Source organism: Daphnia carinata, chromosome 4, assembly GCF_022539665.2.
Source record: "Daphnia carinata strain CSIRO-1 chromosome 4, CSIRO_AGI_Dcar_HiC_V3, whole genome shotgun sequence".
Lineage (NCBI taxonomy): Eukaryota > Metazoa > Arthropoda > Branchiopoda > Diplostraca > Daphniidae > Daphnia > Daphnia carinata.
In genome coordinates this window covers 6,081,128-6,101,349 of record NC_081334.1, presented here as the reverse complement: position 1 = coordinate 6,101,349, position 20,222 = coordinate 6,081,128, and the positions used below count along the sequence as shown (strand labels likewise).

Sequence of the window (20,222 nt, the reverse complement as noted above, 5' to 3'; positions counted from 1 at the left end):
CATTTCGAAAACAAAACAAAAGCAAAACGAAGTGTTATTATTTTTATTTTTTTTTTTTGATTTTATTTTATTTTATTTGAATGAACCGCAACCAAAACCAACGGAACAACATTCGCTTTATATCAAATTTTTACTTTTGAGTAAAACAACTTCATTTCATTTACAACCAACGACAGGGTTTTTCTCTTTTCAACAATTTCGAAGGAAAAAAAAAAGGAAAAGAAATTCATTTTTCTCTTTTTTTTTTTTTTTTCTTTCTTTCTTTCAAACTTTTAAGTGTCATGAATTTATCGTGTTTATAATATTTTTTTTGTGTGTGTGTGTGTGTTTGCGCCCACCATTGTTGTGAACATTTTTTTTTTTTTTTTTTAATGTCTCTTTTCTTATTTCTTATTTCTTTTTTTAATTCATTCTTTCCTCCCCACTTTTTTTTTTTTTTTTCGCGAAAACAAACGGGTAATTAAATGTGCGGAATTTGCGCGCTGATTCCGCCCAGAAATCTTTCCCATCCCGACGCCCCGGGATAATTTTTTTTTTTTTTTCCGTACATAAAAAAAAAAAAAGATCCCTTTCCCTTTTTTTGATTTACGGGTTGTTGTCGTTCATGTCAAATTGAACGGCGTTTTTTTTTTTGTTCCTCCCTTTTGCCCCCCCCCCCCCACTATCTCCTCCCTAAACACACACAAACATGGACACACATCAGCCTATATATATATATATATATATATATATATATATATATGACATAGCATCTATTATATAATTACGTCGGGTGTTCCAGAGAAAAAGAGAACGACGGCCAGCACTTTTTTTTTTTTTTTTTTTTTTAATCACACGCGCATAACCAACATAACTCTTCTCTCCCCCCTCCCCCTCTCTCTCTTTTTTTATTTACCATCAGTTACATTGTTTTTTTTTTTTTTTGCTTTTCACGCTCAGAGACAGAATCTTTAACCACCTGGAACAACGGTAGCGTTTGAAAAAAAAAAAAAAAAAAAAAAAAAAAGTTATGGACATTTAAAAAAAAAAAATCCTTCCCAGTGAAACAAACAAAAGATTTTGAAAAAGGAATTGTGTAAAAAAAAAAAAAAAAAAAAAAAAGTTCCAACAGCAACAACAACAACAAACAGGAATGGAGAGATGCGCAACGGGTGGTTCCGATTCGCTCAACAATGGAACGTTCAAGAAAAGAAATGCGTTGGGGGAGGGGGACGAATTGTGACAGTTTGTGAATGCGTGTTCAACATTTCTTTTTTTTTTTTCTTTTTTTAAATTCGGGATAGAGAGAGAGAGAGAGAGAGCTGGTTTCGATGGATTTTTGCTCGCGACCCTCGTTTCGCCTTCATTTTGCTTACGCGTGTTCCAGTTGCGCACTTTTATTCGAGATCAATTGTAACAGAGAGACACGCATTGACAAAGAAGAAATGACTAGGCAAATGGTGGGCTTTCTTTTTCTTGTTGCATATCGCTGGACGTTTGATGTGTGCATTGTGTTTGTTTGCGACAGCATGGCCCACCGGCCATGTTGTTGCGTGTGTTTACGTTTGGACCAAACCTTTGAAATCCTACACAAACACACTCTCTCTCCCCCACCTCGTCCCTGTTTATCTTCTTTTTTTTTTCCGTGAAAAATAACGGGCGTTATTTTATCCGTGTGAAATGATTTCTTATAAAAAAAAAAAAAGAAAAAAATTAGATAGCGGAGATTTTGAAATCAAAAAATGAAGGGCGCGGTTTTGGATTTTTTTTTTTAAATCATTCAGATATAGAATTATATTGAATTTCTTTATTATACAATGTGTACGTCTTCCTAGCAACGAAAGAAAAACGACAGTTCCTCTTTGTTTCTGGTTGCGGCAACGTCGAAAAACGACGTTGCCCTAACCTGAAAGCCACACACCCAAGTTCCTAATAATTCCTTAAATGTGAAGAAAAAAACAAACAAACAAAACAACACCGAAAATGTTGATAACGTAAAAAAAACAAAAAAACAATTCAATTGATAAACAATGTTGTTTTTTTGGTTGTTTTTTTTTTCTTTGAAACTTTTTCAATTCATAATCTAATAAGATTTTTTAGAGCAAGCGGTAGTGATGTTTCTCTCTCTTTTTTTTTTTACTATTTACGTCGTGTCATGAGATAAAATGATCAACGCGCACCTCAGGGTTTTTTTTTTTTTATCCCTTTCTTTGGAACATCACTTTATTTTATTTTTCGTCTTGTGTGTCATTGCGTCATAGTTATATTACCCACCCCCCATTTGATTTACGTGTTTTTTTTGTTGTTTTTTTTTTTTTTTGATTCATTTTGATTATACCTCGCCCAATCACTACGTACACTACGGTAACGTTTCATTCATGCATTCAAACTTTCACATAATTTTTCGATTAATTTTCGATTACGGGTATTCAGTTGGTTTTGAATTTTGTTTTCCGTTAATCGTGCGTGTCTACTGTTTTGTTTTTTTTTTCGATTTGAAATTGTGTGATTCGTGTCATTTTGTTTTTATTTTTTTTATTTTTTTTTTTTTTTTTGTAAACATTTTGGGTGGAAAAGGAGAGGAGGAGAAACTCTAAAGAGATGTGGTATGGCTGGCCCTTTGGAACCAAAACAAAACAAAAACCGTCATAGCCGTCATTTGGATGAAAATCCGGTGATGATGTTGTTGTTGTAATAACGTTGGGAAAGGTGTATGAAAAAGATCCCCCCCTTTTTTTTTTTGTTAATTTTGTTTAGTTTTGCGAGAAAACTAGGAAACGGATCAGACGTCAGGCAGTTATTTTATTATTACTAATTTTCAGGTCATTTTTTTAAGGGGGAGGGGGCGAGTAAAAAGTCAACGGGAGAAACGTGAACGTTGCGAACGGAAGGAAGTAGATCGCGTAGCGTTTCGGGCAAACTGTGTTGATTAATATGTTAACAAATGGGAAGGTTTTCTCGCGTCCGCCAAAAAGAAATGTCTTTTCAGTCCACGAGTTTTCGTTGATTTCAAACGAAAACTTTTCTTTAAAAAAACAAAACAAACAGGGTAAAAAAAAAAAAAAAAAAACACATTTTCATACAACTCGCATTTTTTTTTTTTCTTTTTGGATTGGCCGTTTTTCTTATTCTGTTTGAAATATTTTTTTTTTTGGATTTTCTTTGAAAATTGTGTGCGTCCAAAAAAAAAAAATGATGTTGTGCCTGCTGCTGCCTGCCTGTGTTTTTCGTTGTACAGTTCCCCCCCCCCCCCTCTTTTTTTTTTTTTTATTCCTTGCTCTATGCCACGACCTAAATCATCACCTCATTTCTACGAAGATAAAAAATCAAATTTTCGAACCCCTATTAAAAATGTGTATGTGACTTTTGTCTTATTGAAAAGAGAAAGAAAAGACTAACCAACTTATATCCTCTCCCTCCTCCTCCCTCCCGCCCCCCCCCCACATTTTTTCACACACTCACACACCATCTTTCACTAACCGAATCAAAATTAGTACGTATACGTCTCCTTTTTATTATTGTGTAATAATGAGTCACGTGACCTTTTTTTTTTCTCTTGAAGAAAAAGAAAAAAAACATTGAAAATTAACGAAAAAAAAAAAAAGAAAGAAGACTTCGTGTTTGTTTGTTTTCAATCCCCCTCTCTATTTCGATTTATGAAATTACTAATAATTAAAAAAATAATAATAATAAATAATAATAGTAAAAAAAAAAAAAAAAATGCGACAAAGGCAAACAACGGTTCCTACAGGGTGTGTACGTTTTGTTTCTTCGTTTCTGGTTTCAACACGCGTGTGTTTGTATTTTGTACGTGTAACGTTTGAGTGTACCTTGGATGCGACCAAGTTTGTTTTTTTTTTTCCTTATTTCTTTCTTCGTATTTTTTTTTTTTCTTATTCAACTCCCCACCGGCCCATATTTTTTGCTCTTTTGTTACATCATCCCTTTTTTTTTTTTTTTTTTTTTAAACCGACCGCGACCAAATTCTATAATAACCTTCACACTACTACCTCATACAACATTTTTTTTTTTTTTTATATCTTTCTCTCCCCCTACTGTGTAAATGCTTGTTGTTGTATCCCCCCCCATAGATTGATTAGTCGGATCACGAGGATATCAAGACCAGAAGCTTTTTGGGCTCGTTTTTTTTACCCTCTCTTTTGTGTGTATCCGAAATACTTTTTTTTTTATTCCCCCCCCCCCTGCTATTATATAACTTACCCTCCTTGACACTATGGAAAAAAAAGGGAAGAAGAAAAAAATATGGAGGAAGAAGGAAAAAAAAAACTACACTCTACAGAAAAAAAAAAATAAAATCTAAAAAAAAAAAAATGTTTCAATGGAACACGAGTCCAGTTTTTTTTTTTTTTTCTAATACGTAAGTGAGGGTGCTAAGAACTGAGAAGGGGGAGCGATAGGAGAAAAAAACAACATTACATCACACACACAATGATGGAGAAAGAAGAGCAGTGGCGCGTGCTGATGGAGCGGCTAATTTCTCGGATAAATAGCACGAGATTATTCTTATATTTTTTTTATGTAGGTTATTTCAAAAAAGATAAAGAAAAAAAAAACATTTTTTTTTTCGAAAGAGGGTGGAAACTGTCACGAACAAAAAGGTACGGATGATTGACAAATCATAGAGAGCAAAAAAAAAAGCCTCTTCCTTATTTCATTTTTTTTTTTCTCTGTTTGTTGTCGTAGTAAATAGAAGAGGTACTTCCTCCCCTTTTGTGGGAGGTAGAGAAGTGCTTGACAAGAGATCAGAAAACATGATTAGCTGTCACGAAAACACTGTTGCGCCCGACTTGTTATTCCAACCCTTTCTTCTTTCCTGCCAGGCTAAGAAAAAAAAAAAAGAAAACAACTCACAATTCAAAAGGTATTTGTAAAAAGTTTTATTTATTTTATTTTCTTAGTAACAACTTACGGCAGTATAAATTCCAAAACAAAGAGAACAAGTTACACAGAAAAAAAAAAAAAAAAAAAAACGGAACAATTTATTATTTTTTTTCTTTAACTTTCCCTTTTGGTCCAGAATTTTTTTTTTTTTTCTGTGTTCTTCTTCTTCTTCTTCTTGTATTTGTATCTGGTTAACACAAAAGAATGAAAGAAAAGAGAAAAAAAAAAAAAAAGTGGCTAGTTGTCCTAACCGTCGTAAAGCCGTTAACCATCATCGCCCGAGCCATTAGCCATAAAACCATATATCCTCGTAGATCGCGCGCACGTCTCCGACCAACCACCATCCGCACAAGGAAAGGAGGAGTTTTTTTTTTTTTCTTCTTCTTCGGCGACAGTATAGAAAGAGTTGTCGTACAGCACTGTATCTTTTTTTTTTTTTTTTTTTACGAGGATGTACACCAACCCTTCGACGTAGTGTTATATGGACAAGGGCGCGCTCACACCGCCACTAGCGCCCACAGTAAAGTTTAAGGAGGCCAAAGCAAAAAAAAAAAAAAAATGTTCTTTTTTCCTCTTCGACCCTGATGGTTATATTCTTTTTTTCTTCTTAAAAAAAAAAAAAAAAAAAAAAAAAGGGGGGAGACCTGGACCTTAGGTTGACCTGACCTTGTTTTGCGGTCTCGTAAAAAATAAAAAAAAAAAAAAAGGGGCGGATGAAAACGCGCAACTCGGACCTCCAAAGTGAAGTAACGGCTCTCCGGATGGGAGAGAGAGAGAATGTCCGTGTGTGTGTGTGTGTCTCTGAGCCTTGTAAAACATGACAGACAAAGAGAATTCCATCACCAACTTACCTTATATACCTCGGCTGGATATATGTATAGAAAAATAATGCTTGCCCCTTTTTGAATAACAACGTCACAGTCCGATAGCCGAGAGACGGTTTTACTGCTAATGGCCAAATCGGTGATGGTAACGCAGATGAGTCATTAGTTCTGCTCTATCTCCCCACTCTCTTGTACTTTCTTCCTCTTCAAACGGTTCCCTTTTTTTTCTTTTCAAAAAAAAAAAAAAAAAAAAACTTCAACCTCCCCAAATAGCTCTCCTTTTATTATTATTTCTTTTCCCTATTTTATTATTATTTTTTTTTTTTAAACACACCACCATATCACCTACACGTACACTAGTGATATACACATGAGGCTCCAAGTATTGATTTTCTTCTTTTTTCTTTTCCCCTTTCACTCTTCTTTTTTTTTTCCCTTCTTCAATCTATTACACTGTGTGTACTCTTATGTGTGTTCGTTTACTGTATTACTTGTAGGGTACGCTACTCTTTCATCCCACTTCAGGATCAGCATCCCAATTCGCTTTTTTCGTGGGGGTGAGGCAAACTGCGGTAGGGCGTCTCGAGACACTGAATCAGTCAATCAATAAAAATAAAGTTTTGCCTTTCTTCACAGTTGCGTCTATAAGGAAAAAGAGAGACGCAACCCGTATGTGTCATACATATGTAACAGTGAGGGCACACACGACATACGTATCCGCCTACACTATTTACAAGACATTTTCGTGCATTCTTTTCCCCTTTAGCTGTCAATGAAATAATATTTTTTTTTTTCCTTCTTTTCCTCTCTTCAAATATTACATGTTTTCGTCCATCTTTTTTTTTTTTTCACCCCCCTTTTTCATTTCTTGAGAGATACAACTCCAAAAAAAAAAGGAGGGGGGGGGGGGGAGACAAGAAACAAGCAAATATCTAAGAATGAGGCAAGAAGGCCTTTTCTTTTCGATGTGTGTCTGCTGTTATTTGTCTGTGTTTGCCATCTTCACGCACTAACGGTCTCCCCGATGAACCCCCTCTCTTCGTTTCGTATACACAAGGAAAAAGAAGAAGAAACGTAAGAATTGAGGTCAGCAAAAACCATCAGATGAGGGGTGAGGGGCTGCTCATTTTTGCGGATGCTTTCACACACACACACACACACTGACGCAATTCGATACCCTTCTCTGAGACTGGGCCATCTTTTTCTTTCTTTCCTTACTCTCCAAAAGTCTGTAGATTATTCTACGACAGATATGTGTTAGCTTATCGCTGTAGGCTTTCACCTCTCCCCTCTGCACCAGCAAGTTTAAATACGTAATGCACAGTCAGTAAGATGACTAGCCTTTTAGATGATATTCGCCATCTTACGGCTCATCTCGATGAGGAAGAAGAACTTGCAAGTTATGTACAAGTTGCGTGTGTGTGTATGTAGCAACGCATCGCATACGCATTTACGCCCGTGCATTCCAGAGAGAGAGAGAGAGAGAAAGAGGAAAAGCAACCAGGAAGAGAAAACAGTGGGTGTAGGTGAAGGTGTAGAGAAGTACTTTGAGGGGGAGGCTGTATTCGGCTTCATGCGAGTATAAAAAGCGAGATAGAAAATAACTGCGTACACGACAGAGAGAGAGAGAGAGAGAGAGAGAAGAGCTAAATAAGAAGGATTGGAAAGCCATACAAACTGCGCAAAGCCTTTTGTATCGTGTCAAGAAAGTTTTTGCTGGATTTTTTCGTTTTCTTTTTCCCCGTTCATCATCGCAGCAAGCATCGCGGCTTTGAATAGTCTGGAGAAGAATCTTTCTTCCGTCCACGCAACATCAATGACGCGTTGCACAAGGAAAAAAAAAAAGGAAGGCTCTGTATAGATGTCGTCTTTCTTTTTATGTCGTTATTTTTCCCACACATCCATCGCCTGCCTTGACGGCGTGTACAGAGAAACTCGGCTGAATCTATTGATCCGCCCTTTGCGGTTCTTCTTCTTTTCTTGTGATTCTCATAGACGCACGAGTGGGCGCACCCGCCCATCCATCGGAACTGGGTGGAAATTGGTCGAGACTCCGGTTGGCTCATCGGCTGATGGTTCAGTCGGGTCTTTTAGATTCCCGCTTTTCCCCTTACGGCTGCCGTCGCTCTCTTCTCGTTTCTCTGTGGTGTATATATATATATATGTGTGTGTACTGGAACATCTTTCCGTGATTGACTCCCCCCCCCCCATTGCCGTCCCCCCCCCAATCTCTTATTCCGCACTTAATACCCGACCAATCGTTCAGCGCATAGATTCCGTGTATTTAGGCTGGTGCCGTTGCCGACAACTGACCGTTGCCATGGTTTCCTTTGCTCCGACACACAGCACGTCCTGACGTACGCCATTTGATTGGACTCTGCGGAATGATTCATTCATGTCTCGTGTTCATCACTGTCAGGGATTCATTTCGCCAATCATTAATTGATCGCCAATCATAAATCGAAAGCAAAGTTTAAAGAAAAGGTAATTTAATCAGTTTTTCTTTAATTGTGTGTTTTTGTTTTACTATTGGTTTATTTTGTTTACCTGTAATTTATTCTGAGATTTCGGACCAAATACTCGAGCTGTTGTGATTAACAAACGCAAAAAAAAAGAACACCATGGGGAATAATTCAAAATGGCAAGCGTGTCGTCCACATTTCAATTTTATGACAATGATGTGTGTGCCCTGCGATTGTTTTGAATGAATGATGTCATACTCGGCTGGTGCTGTTTTTTTTTTGTTTTTTTTTTTTAATTCCGTTTCGGCAAAACCTTCTCCAACGTACCCACGAACTTTAAAACGAAAGGAATAACATTGTTCCACCATGCCACTCACACACACAGACAAGTCAGTGTTTAATTTTCACTCAAAATTCTTCGACTGTGTCTACCCTTACATTTCGAATCTATCCGGGTTTGAGGAAAGAATAAATACAGAGCCCCGTCAGAGTGTCTTTCTTTCCCCTCTTTCTACTTCACAACACGGACATTGTGGCGTTGCAGATGGAATCCCCCCCCCCTTCTCTCTACTTCACCTTCTTCCTTTTTCTTTTTCGCCACCGTGTCACAGGTGTTATTTTCTTACCTACTTTTTTTTTTGTTGTTGGCGCTGTCTGAGAAATTTTTTGGTTACCCACACTACTTTCTGACCCTTTACATTTTCTTTTTCTCGCGCTCATTATAGTCATATTACATTCATCACACACATATACGCCTACTTTGTCGCCTATTACATAATACGTAATTGCCACCGTGCACACACCTGTTTCTCATGCTGTGTTTTAATTGTCACTTATTTTTATTTTATTTTTTTGGGGGGTGGGGGGAGAGTAGAACAACAGGAAGCAAAGCGGAATCAGTGGATTTTCAAGGATTCCTGTCCTGCTCAAGGAAATCAAAATTGTTTGTAACATTGTTACTAATGATATTTGCAAACAAAGTGTCTGACATACTAAATGAATTAATAAACACTTTTGACACGTTGCGTTTTCGGGTTGTTTTCTTTGATGTTGATTTGAGCTTGCATCTACCGTTACAAAATGGAAAAAAGTATGTGATGAAAGAATGAAATGCATTCGAACGGGTCTTTTGGGAAAGATATACATGATGAAACGGAATGCTGTTATTTCGTATTTGGGTGATACGTCAACATGATACCTTTCTGGTGATGAAAGATCTGTGGCCCAACCGCCCACGATTATGCACCGCCGTTTGAAAACCCCCCCGCTTCTTTTATTTTTCATTAGCCATGTTCCATTTGTTTTTTGTTTTTTTACAGCTGGATTGTTGAACTACCACCAAGCGGATAAGCCATCTATCGGTTCCTTGGATTACTAGTAGCAATTTTTCTAAAGCAGACGACAAAAAATTAAAGCAGCGTGGTTCATTTGAAAGTTGTTCAGTGTTGACAATGGTTTGTACAAACAATTCCTTTCCATTCAATGGTAATATGTAGCTAAGGGGCTATGTGAACTGCATCACTACTAGTTATTCCTTTCTATTTTCATCTTTACATGACAAAGGACAGTAATTCGTTGGATCAGTGATGTAAGCATAAATATCAACGTTAAGCACATGATAAATCATCTTCGTCCAAAGAAGTTCCTAATTCAGTTGATTCGTCATTCGATTCACAGTATTCGGTGTCTTGGATAGATTTTTCGAGTTCCGCCTCATCCCAATAAGTTGAATCATCAGCTAAACATCTTAGAAAAGAATCTGGTGCATCACAGCCTGCATTCCTGACATCTAAATCATAATAATCAAATTCCAGGTCTTGTTCAGGATCGAAAATGGCCGAACAAGATTGGGTGAGTGTGGATCTTGTGATGCTACTTGTGTCAGCGTCAAGCATAGAATTGGATCCCGTCACCACTCGGCTGCTGACTGTGTTAAGAACTTTCTCGTCTTTGAGTGTGATATCTGATTCTTTTCTAGTGATTAGAGACATTTCAATGTCTTCAGGAGAATGGCATCGTTTGCCAAACCTCTCGATCCTGTCTATCTGCTGCTGGCGTCTGAAACCTATTGGCGACATAGTTGAAGATCGGCTGAGTCGGTTCATCCTTCGAGATTTCTCTGTCGACAGAAAAGGTGAATTCGGCAGAGATTTTTGCAATCGTATCAGATTAGCAAAACGTTTTGCGACTAGCCATCCTTTTTTTTCTTCCAATTCCATGTCCATATTTTGAGTTTCGATTGACGACAGCGATGTGGCAGTAGACACCAGCTGATATTCACTCGTCCCTGACCACAGACTCGTGCTGTCCTGTGATCGTTGGCCTCTGATGATTTTCTTATTCTTCTGGCGATGTTTGAAGTGGAACCCGCATTTGCTGTAGATTACCACGAGGAATGAAACGGCAAAAAAGAGCATCAACAATAGAGTGGAAAGAGTCAAGATAGGCGGTGGAAGCATGTGACGTGCAAGCTTCGTGCGACTTTCTGCTCTAACGGCCGCCTCCACCGGCACTGCAGGTATTGTAGTACATTTGGTTACAAATCAAATTAAATGTCGATTAAATTGGTTATCGTGTAGTACTTTAATTTTACTGACCGGTAGTGATGCTGATGACGAATGCAGCTACGCACTTAGAGAGGGACACGAAATGTTTTCTAGTGACGTTGAATTCAATCGACAGTTGCGGGGAACTCGTCGTCAGGATGCCAACCATCGGGAGGTTTAAAGTTTCATTATTAAATAACGCTATTAACGGCGAAAAGACGGAAACTCCATCCCGTATCGCCAATTGATCACCCGCGTGGCAATCCATTCGAAGGTAATCCAAATTCAAGTGAAAATGACTGTAGCTTGGCGCCTTTTGATATAGATATTTATCGTTTTAAAAAAAATTAGTTAGATGTATCATTTTTCGTTATAATTACAGTGAACATCCAAGTGATGTAACCGCTGGGACAGAGTACGGATGAAACCACTAAAGACCAAGTACCATCTTCCAGTTCCCTGTTGCATCCGCACATGCATTCCGACGTCAAGTTTCCGTTGGTTACATCATCGTTGGCTTCCAACTCTATTGCTTTATCAGTTTTTTCTTTCTTTGGACATGGTGGTGCCATGCAACTCTCTGATTCAATCGGCTGACCCTGAGAAAGGTATAAAGAAACGCAAGGGTTTCATTTAAAATTCAATAGTTTCTGATTTGAATTAGATTACCGTGCAAAAGGAACCGGGGTATTGTGGAGGCGGCCGATCGCAGTATCGATAACGAAAACGCACTCCTTTGTATCCGCAGCTGCGTGACGTACAGGCCGAAAAGGCGCTCCACGTTCCCCATTCTGGCTCCTGGAAAACTGTTTTTACCGCAAAAAGATGAATATTGGGGACAAAAAGAGAGAACCTAGTTTGACGATTCTGCAGTTCGTGATCGCACTTCTACAATCAAAAGGTAATTATGGATCACCCCATATATTTTGAACTCATTGGGGGCCATTTCGAAGGTATAACAACTCCTTGTGAAGTTGGTCCTTTGCGAGGAGACGTGACCAAACATCACAATTTTTGCACGGTACTTATTTCTGAAAAAGAAACTGCGCAACGGTCTTGACCAACTTTCCATTCGATATGAGATGTTTGCCTGTTGGTAGGTTTGTTTTCCTTTTACCGTGCTTGTTTTTATCGATTCAACAGCTGTAATTGCATCGGACCATTGCCTATGCACCAAAGAGACCAGCATTTTTTGTTTCTTTCAAGGCCGCCAATCAGAGCATCTATAAAAAGAGCAAGCCAATTTGAGAAGCACAAAGAACCAACCGAAACAGCAATATTGTCTTGTTTCTTCTTGATACAAGACCATTGCGGGCTGATGTTAATCCAGATACGCAGGGAAGGAACTACTACGATTTCTATCTTCCCTGAACCAAACAAAATAGGGAGACGGTACCGAATTTTAGTGCATATTTTTATTTATACACCCTCTGTTTCGATTTAGGAGACTTTCTTTGCGTGACTAGTAGGCAGAGCCCCAACCCGGTCATTAATCCAATCCAAAGGGGACGAAGGAGCTCCCACAGAGAACACGAGCTGATCGCGTTCTTAGAGGGGCAAACACAACAACTCGTCGACCTTTTGTACCTGCTCGCCATCAAGTCCATACGGTAACGTCTGTCGCTAGCCCCTGGCTATATTTAACCTCACCGAAATTTCATTAATCCCTAACTGCTTTTCGTATTTTATTTAAGCTGCGCAGACTTCCACGCCACGGAAAATCAATTGGCTGTTCCGTGTTTGCTGTGAACGTCATCCGCGTTGTACAAGCCGTAAATCAATCATACGCACCTGACGTGTTTTGGTAAGGGATGCAAGTCTGGGTGATGTCGACGACGGCCCCATCCGTTGGGGCCAAAGTAACAAAGTGGAAGCAAAGAGAATCAAATTCGGGCGAATCGTCCAGTAATTGGCACGGCAATGCCGCTACGGACCGATTGGGATCCAAGACCTTCTCGCCAATGTACTTTAAAGTGAAATCAGCCGACGAAATGTTTGACAAGTATGTTTTCCCGTATAGACGCACGCGGTCTTGAGATCCAGTCACGCAAGCTGGGCGGCGATAGAAAACGGGCAATTCACGTCGACATGGCGTGGCGAATTTGGCTCGCACGTACATCTGGAAGTCGTCATTTAAAAGAACCTGCATAGATTCACTGGAGCCGATGATATCGTCGTCTTCTTCTTCCAGACCCTCTTGATCTGCCCGAACGAAGATACGGTAGTAGCCCAGATGATCGAGATCTTGGCAATCGAATCGAATGTCAACGCCTGTTCCACCCGTTTGCCAAATGTTGGGCACTGTTTGAGACGCTCGTACGGAAGGCGCTGTGCAATTAGTGCTGAAAGAGCTGTGACTACCGCGTCGCCCACAATGGACCACTTGGGCGCTGATAGTGATGTTAGCGTCCAACGAAGGGTAGCACTTCAGATGAATCCACTGGATTTTAACTTGGAACAGCGTACGGTAATTTACAAGTTCAGAAGGAGCTTGGACAAGCATTGGCGGCCAAGAAACTCTTAATTCTTGACGATCGATCCATCGATCGTCATTGTGTTGCAATTGCACGATGTAAGACCCAGCGCGACTTATGGCTCCACAGGGGAACGTTATGTTTCCTTCGTCTCTTCCGGTGCTCTTTTTCTTCCGCCACTCGGCAACGGTCAAACCATTGGCCTTTCTCAAGATCCGCGCTCCTGTCAAGTGTTGTGAAGATTCAACTGCCACGTTCAAATCACCCTGTAGAGCGATGTAATGGAGCGGCTCGTTTTGGTCTAAATTGTCGGCAGCTAGTACATAAAGATTTCCGCCCCAGACAAAAGGAAAGAAGTCGTTTGAGAATCATGAACAAACTCTATTTACAGTGAAAACCGATTGATCAACTCACCTGACAGACCACAGGAGAAGATCACCGCCCACGCTAGCCACAACCGTCGCATTTCCTTTCGTATCCGAAACTGATGGCGACCCGATTGCAGCACATTCAGCATGGATGACACTGTACATGTACGCTCTACTATTCGTCAATTCCGAATGAAAAACAGCTGACTTAAATAGTAGTCGAGTTCACCCTCGTCGCCCGCCCGCGCACAATACGCTCGATAGAATAGTAAAAGAGGGAGGAATTGGACAATGGAGCACGGCCGATGGTACACCTGGAACCGAGTTCTCTGCTGCTTCGACTACGACAAAAGCCGGTCGGCAATAGCTGGATATAGGTATTGGGAATGAGAGGGGCAGCGTCACGCGTTTTCTCCCCTCTCCCCCCTCCGTCAAGTTACGTCTGCCCGGCCCACACCCTAGCCTGTGCCTCACCCACAAACTTGAACTAAAGCGGGGTGACGTTTGTTTGTGTGCGCAGGTTAACTCGGCGCACGGGAGATTCGATTTTCTATTAAATGCGAAGTGCATTGCATGTGATTTATATCCGTTTGATGACGCTGGTGTTTTGCTTTCGTTTTTTCTTGTTGCAAAGTTTGCTCCTTTTTTTTTTTTTGTGTGTGTGTAGATAAGTTTCCATCGAGTATGTTAAAGGTAGTTCGCGTGCGGAAATACCTGGGAGTTAATTCAGGTTTACCAATTCACCTCCTCATCCGCAGTGCATTTTTTGGCTTTAGCTTGCATGCTAATTGATCAAGTCAAATGTGCTATTTATACTAGCCAAAGTAATGGCGTCATATCCCTGACTTGCTTCTTCATGCCACTCGTTAGGCTTCACATTTAACATTACGTGATATTAATAAAGGAAAGTCACGCATTTCCAAGGGAGGACGGGGAGAAAAAAAAAAATATTAACCCCGTTCGCTTCCATATTCCCTCTTTCTTTTGTCACTGAATAACAACGTCTTGTTTATTTGTGACACAGGAACTGTGCGGATCATCAGCAGAATACAGCCCATCGCGTAAGCTGTATGGCTAGAAAGATACCGCGAGGCTTCGAGAAGCCATAGAAGTTATTAAACTGTCAAGTCGCAAGATTCAACGAACCAAATGAGACAAAGCTGTCAAATATAGGCCAATGTTGGTAGGCAATTTTCCCATGTTCATGTATGTTTAATAACGTAATGTTACTTATATTGCAATTTCCAAAACCAAAATAACCAAGTAACTACAAAAAAAAAAAAATAGAACAAGAGCTTTCCATTTACTTTTGTACTCAATGGACTATTGAAAATCGATTGGGAAACAGATAAATTGCCATCAGTCAATGATCGATGTTTGATTTCAACAAAATATACTTTTCATCATTCGGTTTGTTTGCAAGATGATAAAAATAAAAGAAATCGAAAAAATAATAATCATAATTAAAGAAGTTTGATGTGTCACGTTAGCGCTGTAGCGTACTGGCGCGCTAGCAACGGTTTCGATTCGCACCTTATTTTATTTTTTAGATTACTCCAAAACTATAAACTCTATGTAAAAACGAATTCCATTTTCGTTTTCCTTGGTGAATTTTGAATCAGAATCATATATAGTTACCTAGATTTAATGATATTTGTGATAATTATGATATTTTCTGTTTGTGATATACATTTCTGAATCTTTAATCATTATTAATCACTTGATGGGAATTATTATTACAGCTTATTACAGTACAGTTAAACTGGAGTGAATCACATTAAATAATGTTCAAGAAAAAGGATAAGAAGTTTGTGGCGGTACTGATAGATGGCATTTCATGGAATGATGTCTATATTCACAAGAGGCACTGAAAGCTGTTTCACGTCAGGTATCGAGAGAAACTGCTGTGTACCAGCCGTCGTGAATAGCAAGGTGCTATGATACCGAAGTTATTTGTAGGGACCATTGTCTTGCAAGTGGACGCGGGGATGTAGAGAAATTTATCATTGTGTTACCTATGCATTTTTACAACCAGTCAGCCATCTACGGATTAAGTTTCATGCTCCATAAATGGGTAAATTGGTCCTAATAATGTATTAAATGCATAGTTAAGGTTCTAAGGTGCGTTGGACTTATTCTTATATATTGTACCGCCTATACGTCAGGTGGTGCGTGCTGTACGGTTAACGGTTTTATCTCTTCGTATCAGTGGCATGCAGCCATTTTAGATGTAAAGCTGTTGGCTGTCGATAAATCTTATTCAACAGAAAGTACTGGATGATCAAAGGTCATTTGGAGGTGATTTGGCTAAGGTAAATAAGTTTGGGTACTCTTGTCTTAACTGCCATACTACAGGTCGTAAGCTGTACTTGACTTGTTTTTACAGGTTTTCACATATACCTCTCATATTCCATGCTGTATTTTTTGTAGTTGTATGTTATGGTATTAGTTGCATTCAGCCATTTAAGAGGGTGATGCGGTTCAGTTTTGATAAAGTTCGTCTGGAAGTATGGATGATGGAAGTGCATTTTGGAGGCTCAAGCTACTCAATTGTGATAACACATCCAAAAACATAATTGGGAGGCAAAGGTGAGATAGTAAAACCAACAGCATGGGGTAAGAAAAAATTATTAGGCTAATTATCATTCAATAGGAGAAATAGTAAAAATTAAACAATTTCCCTAGCTTGTCTGACTATTTGCATGAAATGATTTTAGGTCATCCAGTGTTACAAACAATAATGTATAGAGATGTTCTAGAAATAAATACTGCAGTGTCCAGTGAAGAATAAAATTGGTGGCAAGACATGTACAACAGGTAAACTCTTTCCAATCAAAAGATCTCAGATGGAAAGATTGTAAAAAAGTGATGTCCAGATTTTGCTATAATGCATTCAGGAAGGGGCTTTGCTTCCTTGAAAGAATGAGAAATGAAACGTGGGATGCTCTGAAGAGCTGACTCTTCAGTAAAAGGTTTGTTTTTGTCTTGGTTTTATATACATATATAAATTTCCTAATATTCTTTCTTTTGCATGTTCCCCGCAAACTCCATAGGAGCTGGATATAAATGCAAACGAGGCAGGCGATAGCGAAGCGGAAAGTGCTGCCGTCTAGTTCACCTCTTGCTACACCGGTATTACATTTAGTAATGCAATCCGATACATGTAGTAATGTTTTAACGACTACGAGAAACAGCAGAATTCTGTCTTGTTCAACAAAAGAAGTGTCAAGCACAAGTACTGAAAAAAAATACTACGGAGAGCCTAACTTGACGCGAGAAGAGTCAAAACTATGGCATTAAACTGACGAGTTTTTCGAAAAGAATGAATGATTTGAACTGCCATGGCTTAGCTAACGGGATTTCTACCACCTCTACTTGATTCAACTTTCAAACGTGGATTGATGCTGCAACAGTACTTCGGACAACCGACTTGATCTGCACAACCTTCACAATCAATAAACACGCCACTATAGAAGATGGTGTGTATTGTGAATTACAACGTACAGCACTTAACAGTTCCAGGACACCGAACAGCTCTACTGTACTTCCGACGTATTGCTTCAATGATGTTTGAACAGGAAAACACATCAGACAGCCAATAGCTAAATGCCGTAAGTATGAGAATTGAATAATGCTTACTGAAATCGTTGTACATGATTTAGAAGTCGTAGGATAAGTTAAGAGTAAACATAGGTTATTCGTTGCAGAACATATTCTAGATCTCTTACATTTCCACACTTATTTCTATTTCAGAGATTTAAACACCAATTATTTTCATATCATATTGGTGTTACATGTGGCCTGATTTAATCTCCATACTCTTCTCGTTTTTAATTTGACAGAAGACATATAGTGGAATTCAGTCTGGAGAAAATATGCAGCTGTTTGTAGGCAGAAAGAGAAGGTAAGAAATGATAATCGCGACTTAGACAAAATTATATAGAACATTACGTATTTATCTGCAGAGCCATGCCCTTATATCATACATACATCATATTTCGACAGGAATTTCGATTTAATATGGCCCTGCAGGTAAATACCGCAGTGCAGTCCCACGTTTTCCAGTTGTCACTTTCCTAAAAAAAAGACATTCAGCCACCTATGGGGCGTTTTCTAAAGTTCAATACGATGGATTGTTCGTTTTTTAAAAAACACGAAATCCAGGGCAGGCCTGTGTTTTATAACTTTTTATCATCATGTACTATATAAGTAATCGATAAAATGTCATTCTGGCTGTCACATAATCAAGGAATAAAAAAATACAATAAATCCATCGAATTAAACTTTAGAAAACGCCCCATAGGTGGCTGAATACGACGTGATAATAAATGCAGATAGGGGCAGCACTAGTCGTGGCGTTCATTGCGGACTTCTAGAGAACCCTCTTATGTTCTACTGTCAGCTAACCTGTTGTGCACCCCGGTAAGCAGTGAGCTTGTTTTTGCGTTAGAAATTTCAGGAAAAAAAAAACAAACAAACAAACAAAACTAAAGATATAAATAGCAACTTTTGATGGTTAAAGAACATGGCAATCCGTTTAACCCCCCCAAAAAAAAATTTTGGCCTTTTATTTCTTTTTTACAGCTATGGTCATCTAGCGGCCAGATTCCTATTTAATTTTCTCATTCATTCCTTCAGACATGGATTGTATATGGTTACTTGAACACTGGATTTGCAAATGCAGTACAGCTGACTTAAGTTTCACATGGTCAGTTGGAGATTTCCCAGGCAAAATTTCTAGTAACTCAGCATTTGGTACCATCTTTACTATATTTTTATACAGTATCCTGCATGTCTCATTAATTAAGATTTAAATCCTTTTATAGATTGTCACATCAGTGAGCAAGGTTCAGTTTAGGGATTGAGAGCCCTCAGTGCCTATAATACCTAGCCCATATTCAAATTGTAGCACTTGATTGCTGCCACTGATTCTTCAAAATGCCTATCTTGTATGGAATGCTTGACAGCCAAATAGTACTCCGACGTCACATAAATATCAATGTTAACTTTATTTACATTTATTTAAAATTTTTGAAGGAATGATTTAAACAAATGCCAAAGGTGAGATGCTGGAAAAGCTTGATATGAATGTGTAGACATAGTTTTGGAATTCAGAGGTGCAGCTGGCTGTTGGGTAAAACTTCATTAAAATTTTGTTTCAATTCAATATGTTTTAGTTACTATTTGTGTGATTACGCAAAGGATTGCGCCATCCAGGCAATGTGGATATTCTGCCATGTACATGATAAACTGAGGATTCTTCGTCAACATGCAAGATGTTACTCCCTGGTAATGCTTTTCTGCTGAGTTTGTTTAGTTTTCTAATTTTAATTGTCAGTGTTGTATTAGTAAACTACTGTTGGCAGAAAAGCTGATACATTGGGAAAAACGGTTATGGCAAGTGTGATGAATAAATCACCATAGGTCAGTTGTCTTGCCTTCACAATTGCAACGAAGATGAATCATGGAGTCAAAAACATAAAAAGGTGGTACTATTTCAAATTTTTTAATTGTTTTAATTGGTGTATCGCTAAGTGCTGATACTTGTGTAGAACATGTTGGAATTTACTTCATCCTGGAGAGGACTAAAAAAAAAGGAGCTTTATACACGAAGCAGTTCATTAGTCATGTCCCAAACGATTGTCTGCGTCAGCCAGCAATCATTCAACGGCTAACAAGCATTTAATAGTTTTGAAAATCGCGGTTTGCATTCCCTAAGGCGACATTCCTTAATCCTCACCTGTCAATAGATTTGAGTGCAACCATTTGTATTCTGAACTGTCGCCTACGAAATTCTTTTTCCATAAAATCAGGTGATATGATGTTATAATGGAAATTGTTTTCAAGATTGCCGAGACCAGGTACATTGTTTACCTAACGTTTAGTGATCAAAACAACCAACTATGTAACCTATTTGTTTTTTATGGTGTATGGAACGTCCAACCGGAAAGCCCATGGAAGATCTCTGTGTCCAACACGAAGGGTTCTTCCAAACTTTCGTATTCAAGTTTTGGCTATGGTGATCATTTGCAACTGCATAGCCTTTTAGAAGCTCCTGCCAGGAATCTACAGGAATATGGCAGATGATGAATTTATGTACCAAGTAAGCGATATCAATAAGAACGTCTTATGCTTATCTATGTTTTATTTTCTTAATTTAGATTAATAGCAATAGTGGACCTGCGAAGGTTTCTGGTTGGGATGTGATAACGAAAAGTTATAATAATTTGAAGTACGGAATTGAATTTCCCTCCATCAGTCGCCTGTGTATTCCCGCGTATTACGGTATTAATTATTTAAAAATTGAAGTGCATATCTGGGCTCCCTTCCTTTCCGTAGCCCCGTTTCCCCTTGACTCGTAATAAGCCCGTAGGGGGTCATGCCCCTACTGTACGGTATATATAAAAATAACATATACCGAGGTTTGGAGGGCTCTGGCCGGAAAGGGGACGTGGGGGTCCGCTTAGTCCGATGATGTGTTCACGGAGGGCGACGTGGCTATCCACAAATCCGAACTAAAGGTTAATCGCTCCAGTAAAAATGTTCCAAATCTTCGGCTCTTCTTCCGGCTTCTCTTAGCCAATCACCGGGTAATCTCCCCGGTGGGTCAACAAGGCAGTGTCTCCCCCTGCCTGGGTTGACGGCAACTTTTGAAAGGGCTATTATG

General features: G+C 39.0%; 1 protein-coding gene and 4 long non-coding RNA genes across 5 annotated transcripts; 4 read left to right on the top strand and 1 right to left on the bottom strand.

Moving 5' to 3' along the window:
• The first annotated feature begins 9,634 nt into the window (after positions 1–9,634).
• LOC130687195 (uncharacterized) lies at positions 9,635–12,537 on the top strand. The gene is made up of 9 exons (XR_009420947.1): positions 9,635–9,755; positions 9,845–10,018; positions 10,146–10,301; positions 10,417–10,685; positions 10,771–10,987; positions 11,096–11,321; positions 11,378–11,614; positions 11,920–12,323; positions 12,408–12,537. It is a non-coding gene; the product is annotated as an uncharacterized LOC130687195 (long non-coding RNA).
• LOC130687165 (uncharacterized) lies at positions 9,661–13,873 on the bottom strand. The gene is made up of 6 exons (XM_057510303.2): positions 13,602–13,873; positions 12,505–13,503; positions 11,383–11,519; positions 11,094–11,312; positions 10,765–11,026; positions 9,661–10,679 (listed from the first exon to the last, which is right to left on the bottom strand). The coding sequence occupies exons 1-6, from the start codon at positions 13,702–13,704 to the stop codon at positions 9,775–9,777; spliced, it is 2,625 nt and encodes an 874-aa protein (XP_057366286.1). The 5' UTR covers positions 13,705–13,873; the 3' UTR covers positions 9,661–9,774.
• Positions 13,811–14,966, top strand: LOC130687200 (uncharacterized). Its single transcript, XR_009000080.1, has 2 exons — positions 13,811–13,932; positions 14,580–14,966. It is a non-coding gene; the product is annotated as an uncharacterized LOC130687200 (long non-coding RNA).
• A 1,346-nt stretch (positions 14,967–16,312) lies between these two features.
• Positions 16,313–16,684, top strand: LOC130687201 (uncharacterized). The gene is made up of 3 exons (XR_009000081.1): positions 16,313–16,372; positions 16,432–16,527; positions 16,609–16,684. It is a non-coding gene; the product is annotated as an uncharacterized LOC130687201 (long non-coding RNA).
• A 1,466-nt stretch (positions 16,685–18,150) lies between these two features.
• On the top strand, positions 18,151–19,405 carry LOC130687198 (uncharacterized). The gene is made up of 5 exons (XR_009420869.1): positions 18,151–18,529; positions 18,593–18,689; positions 18,758–18,844; positions 18,905–19,041; positions 19,108–19,405. It is a non-coding gene; the product is annotated as an uncharacterized LOC130687198 (long non-coding RNA).
• Positions 19,406–20,222: the final 817 nt, after the last annotated feature.

What these genes read in the sequence shown, in the direction of transcription:
- LOC130687165 (XM_057510303.2), bottom strand. Translation starts at nt 13,704, where the DNA reads ATGCTGAATGTGCTGCAATCGGGTCGCCATCAGTTTCGGATACGAAAG. An exon ending in CTTCTCCTGTGGTCTGTCAG is followed by an intron (nt 13,504 to 13,601) that starts GTGAGTTGATCA and finishes TTTATGTACTAG; the next exon opens with CTGCCGACAATTTAGACCAA. An exon ending in ACATCACTTGGATGTTCACT is followed by an intron (nt 11,027 to 11,093) that starts GTAATTATAACG and finishes CTATATCAAAAG; the next exon opens with GCGCCAAGCTACAGTCATTT.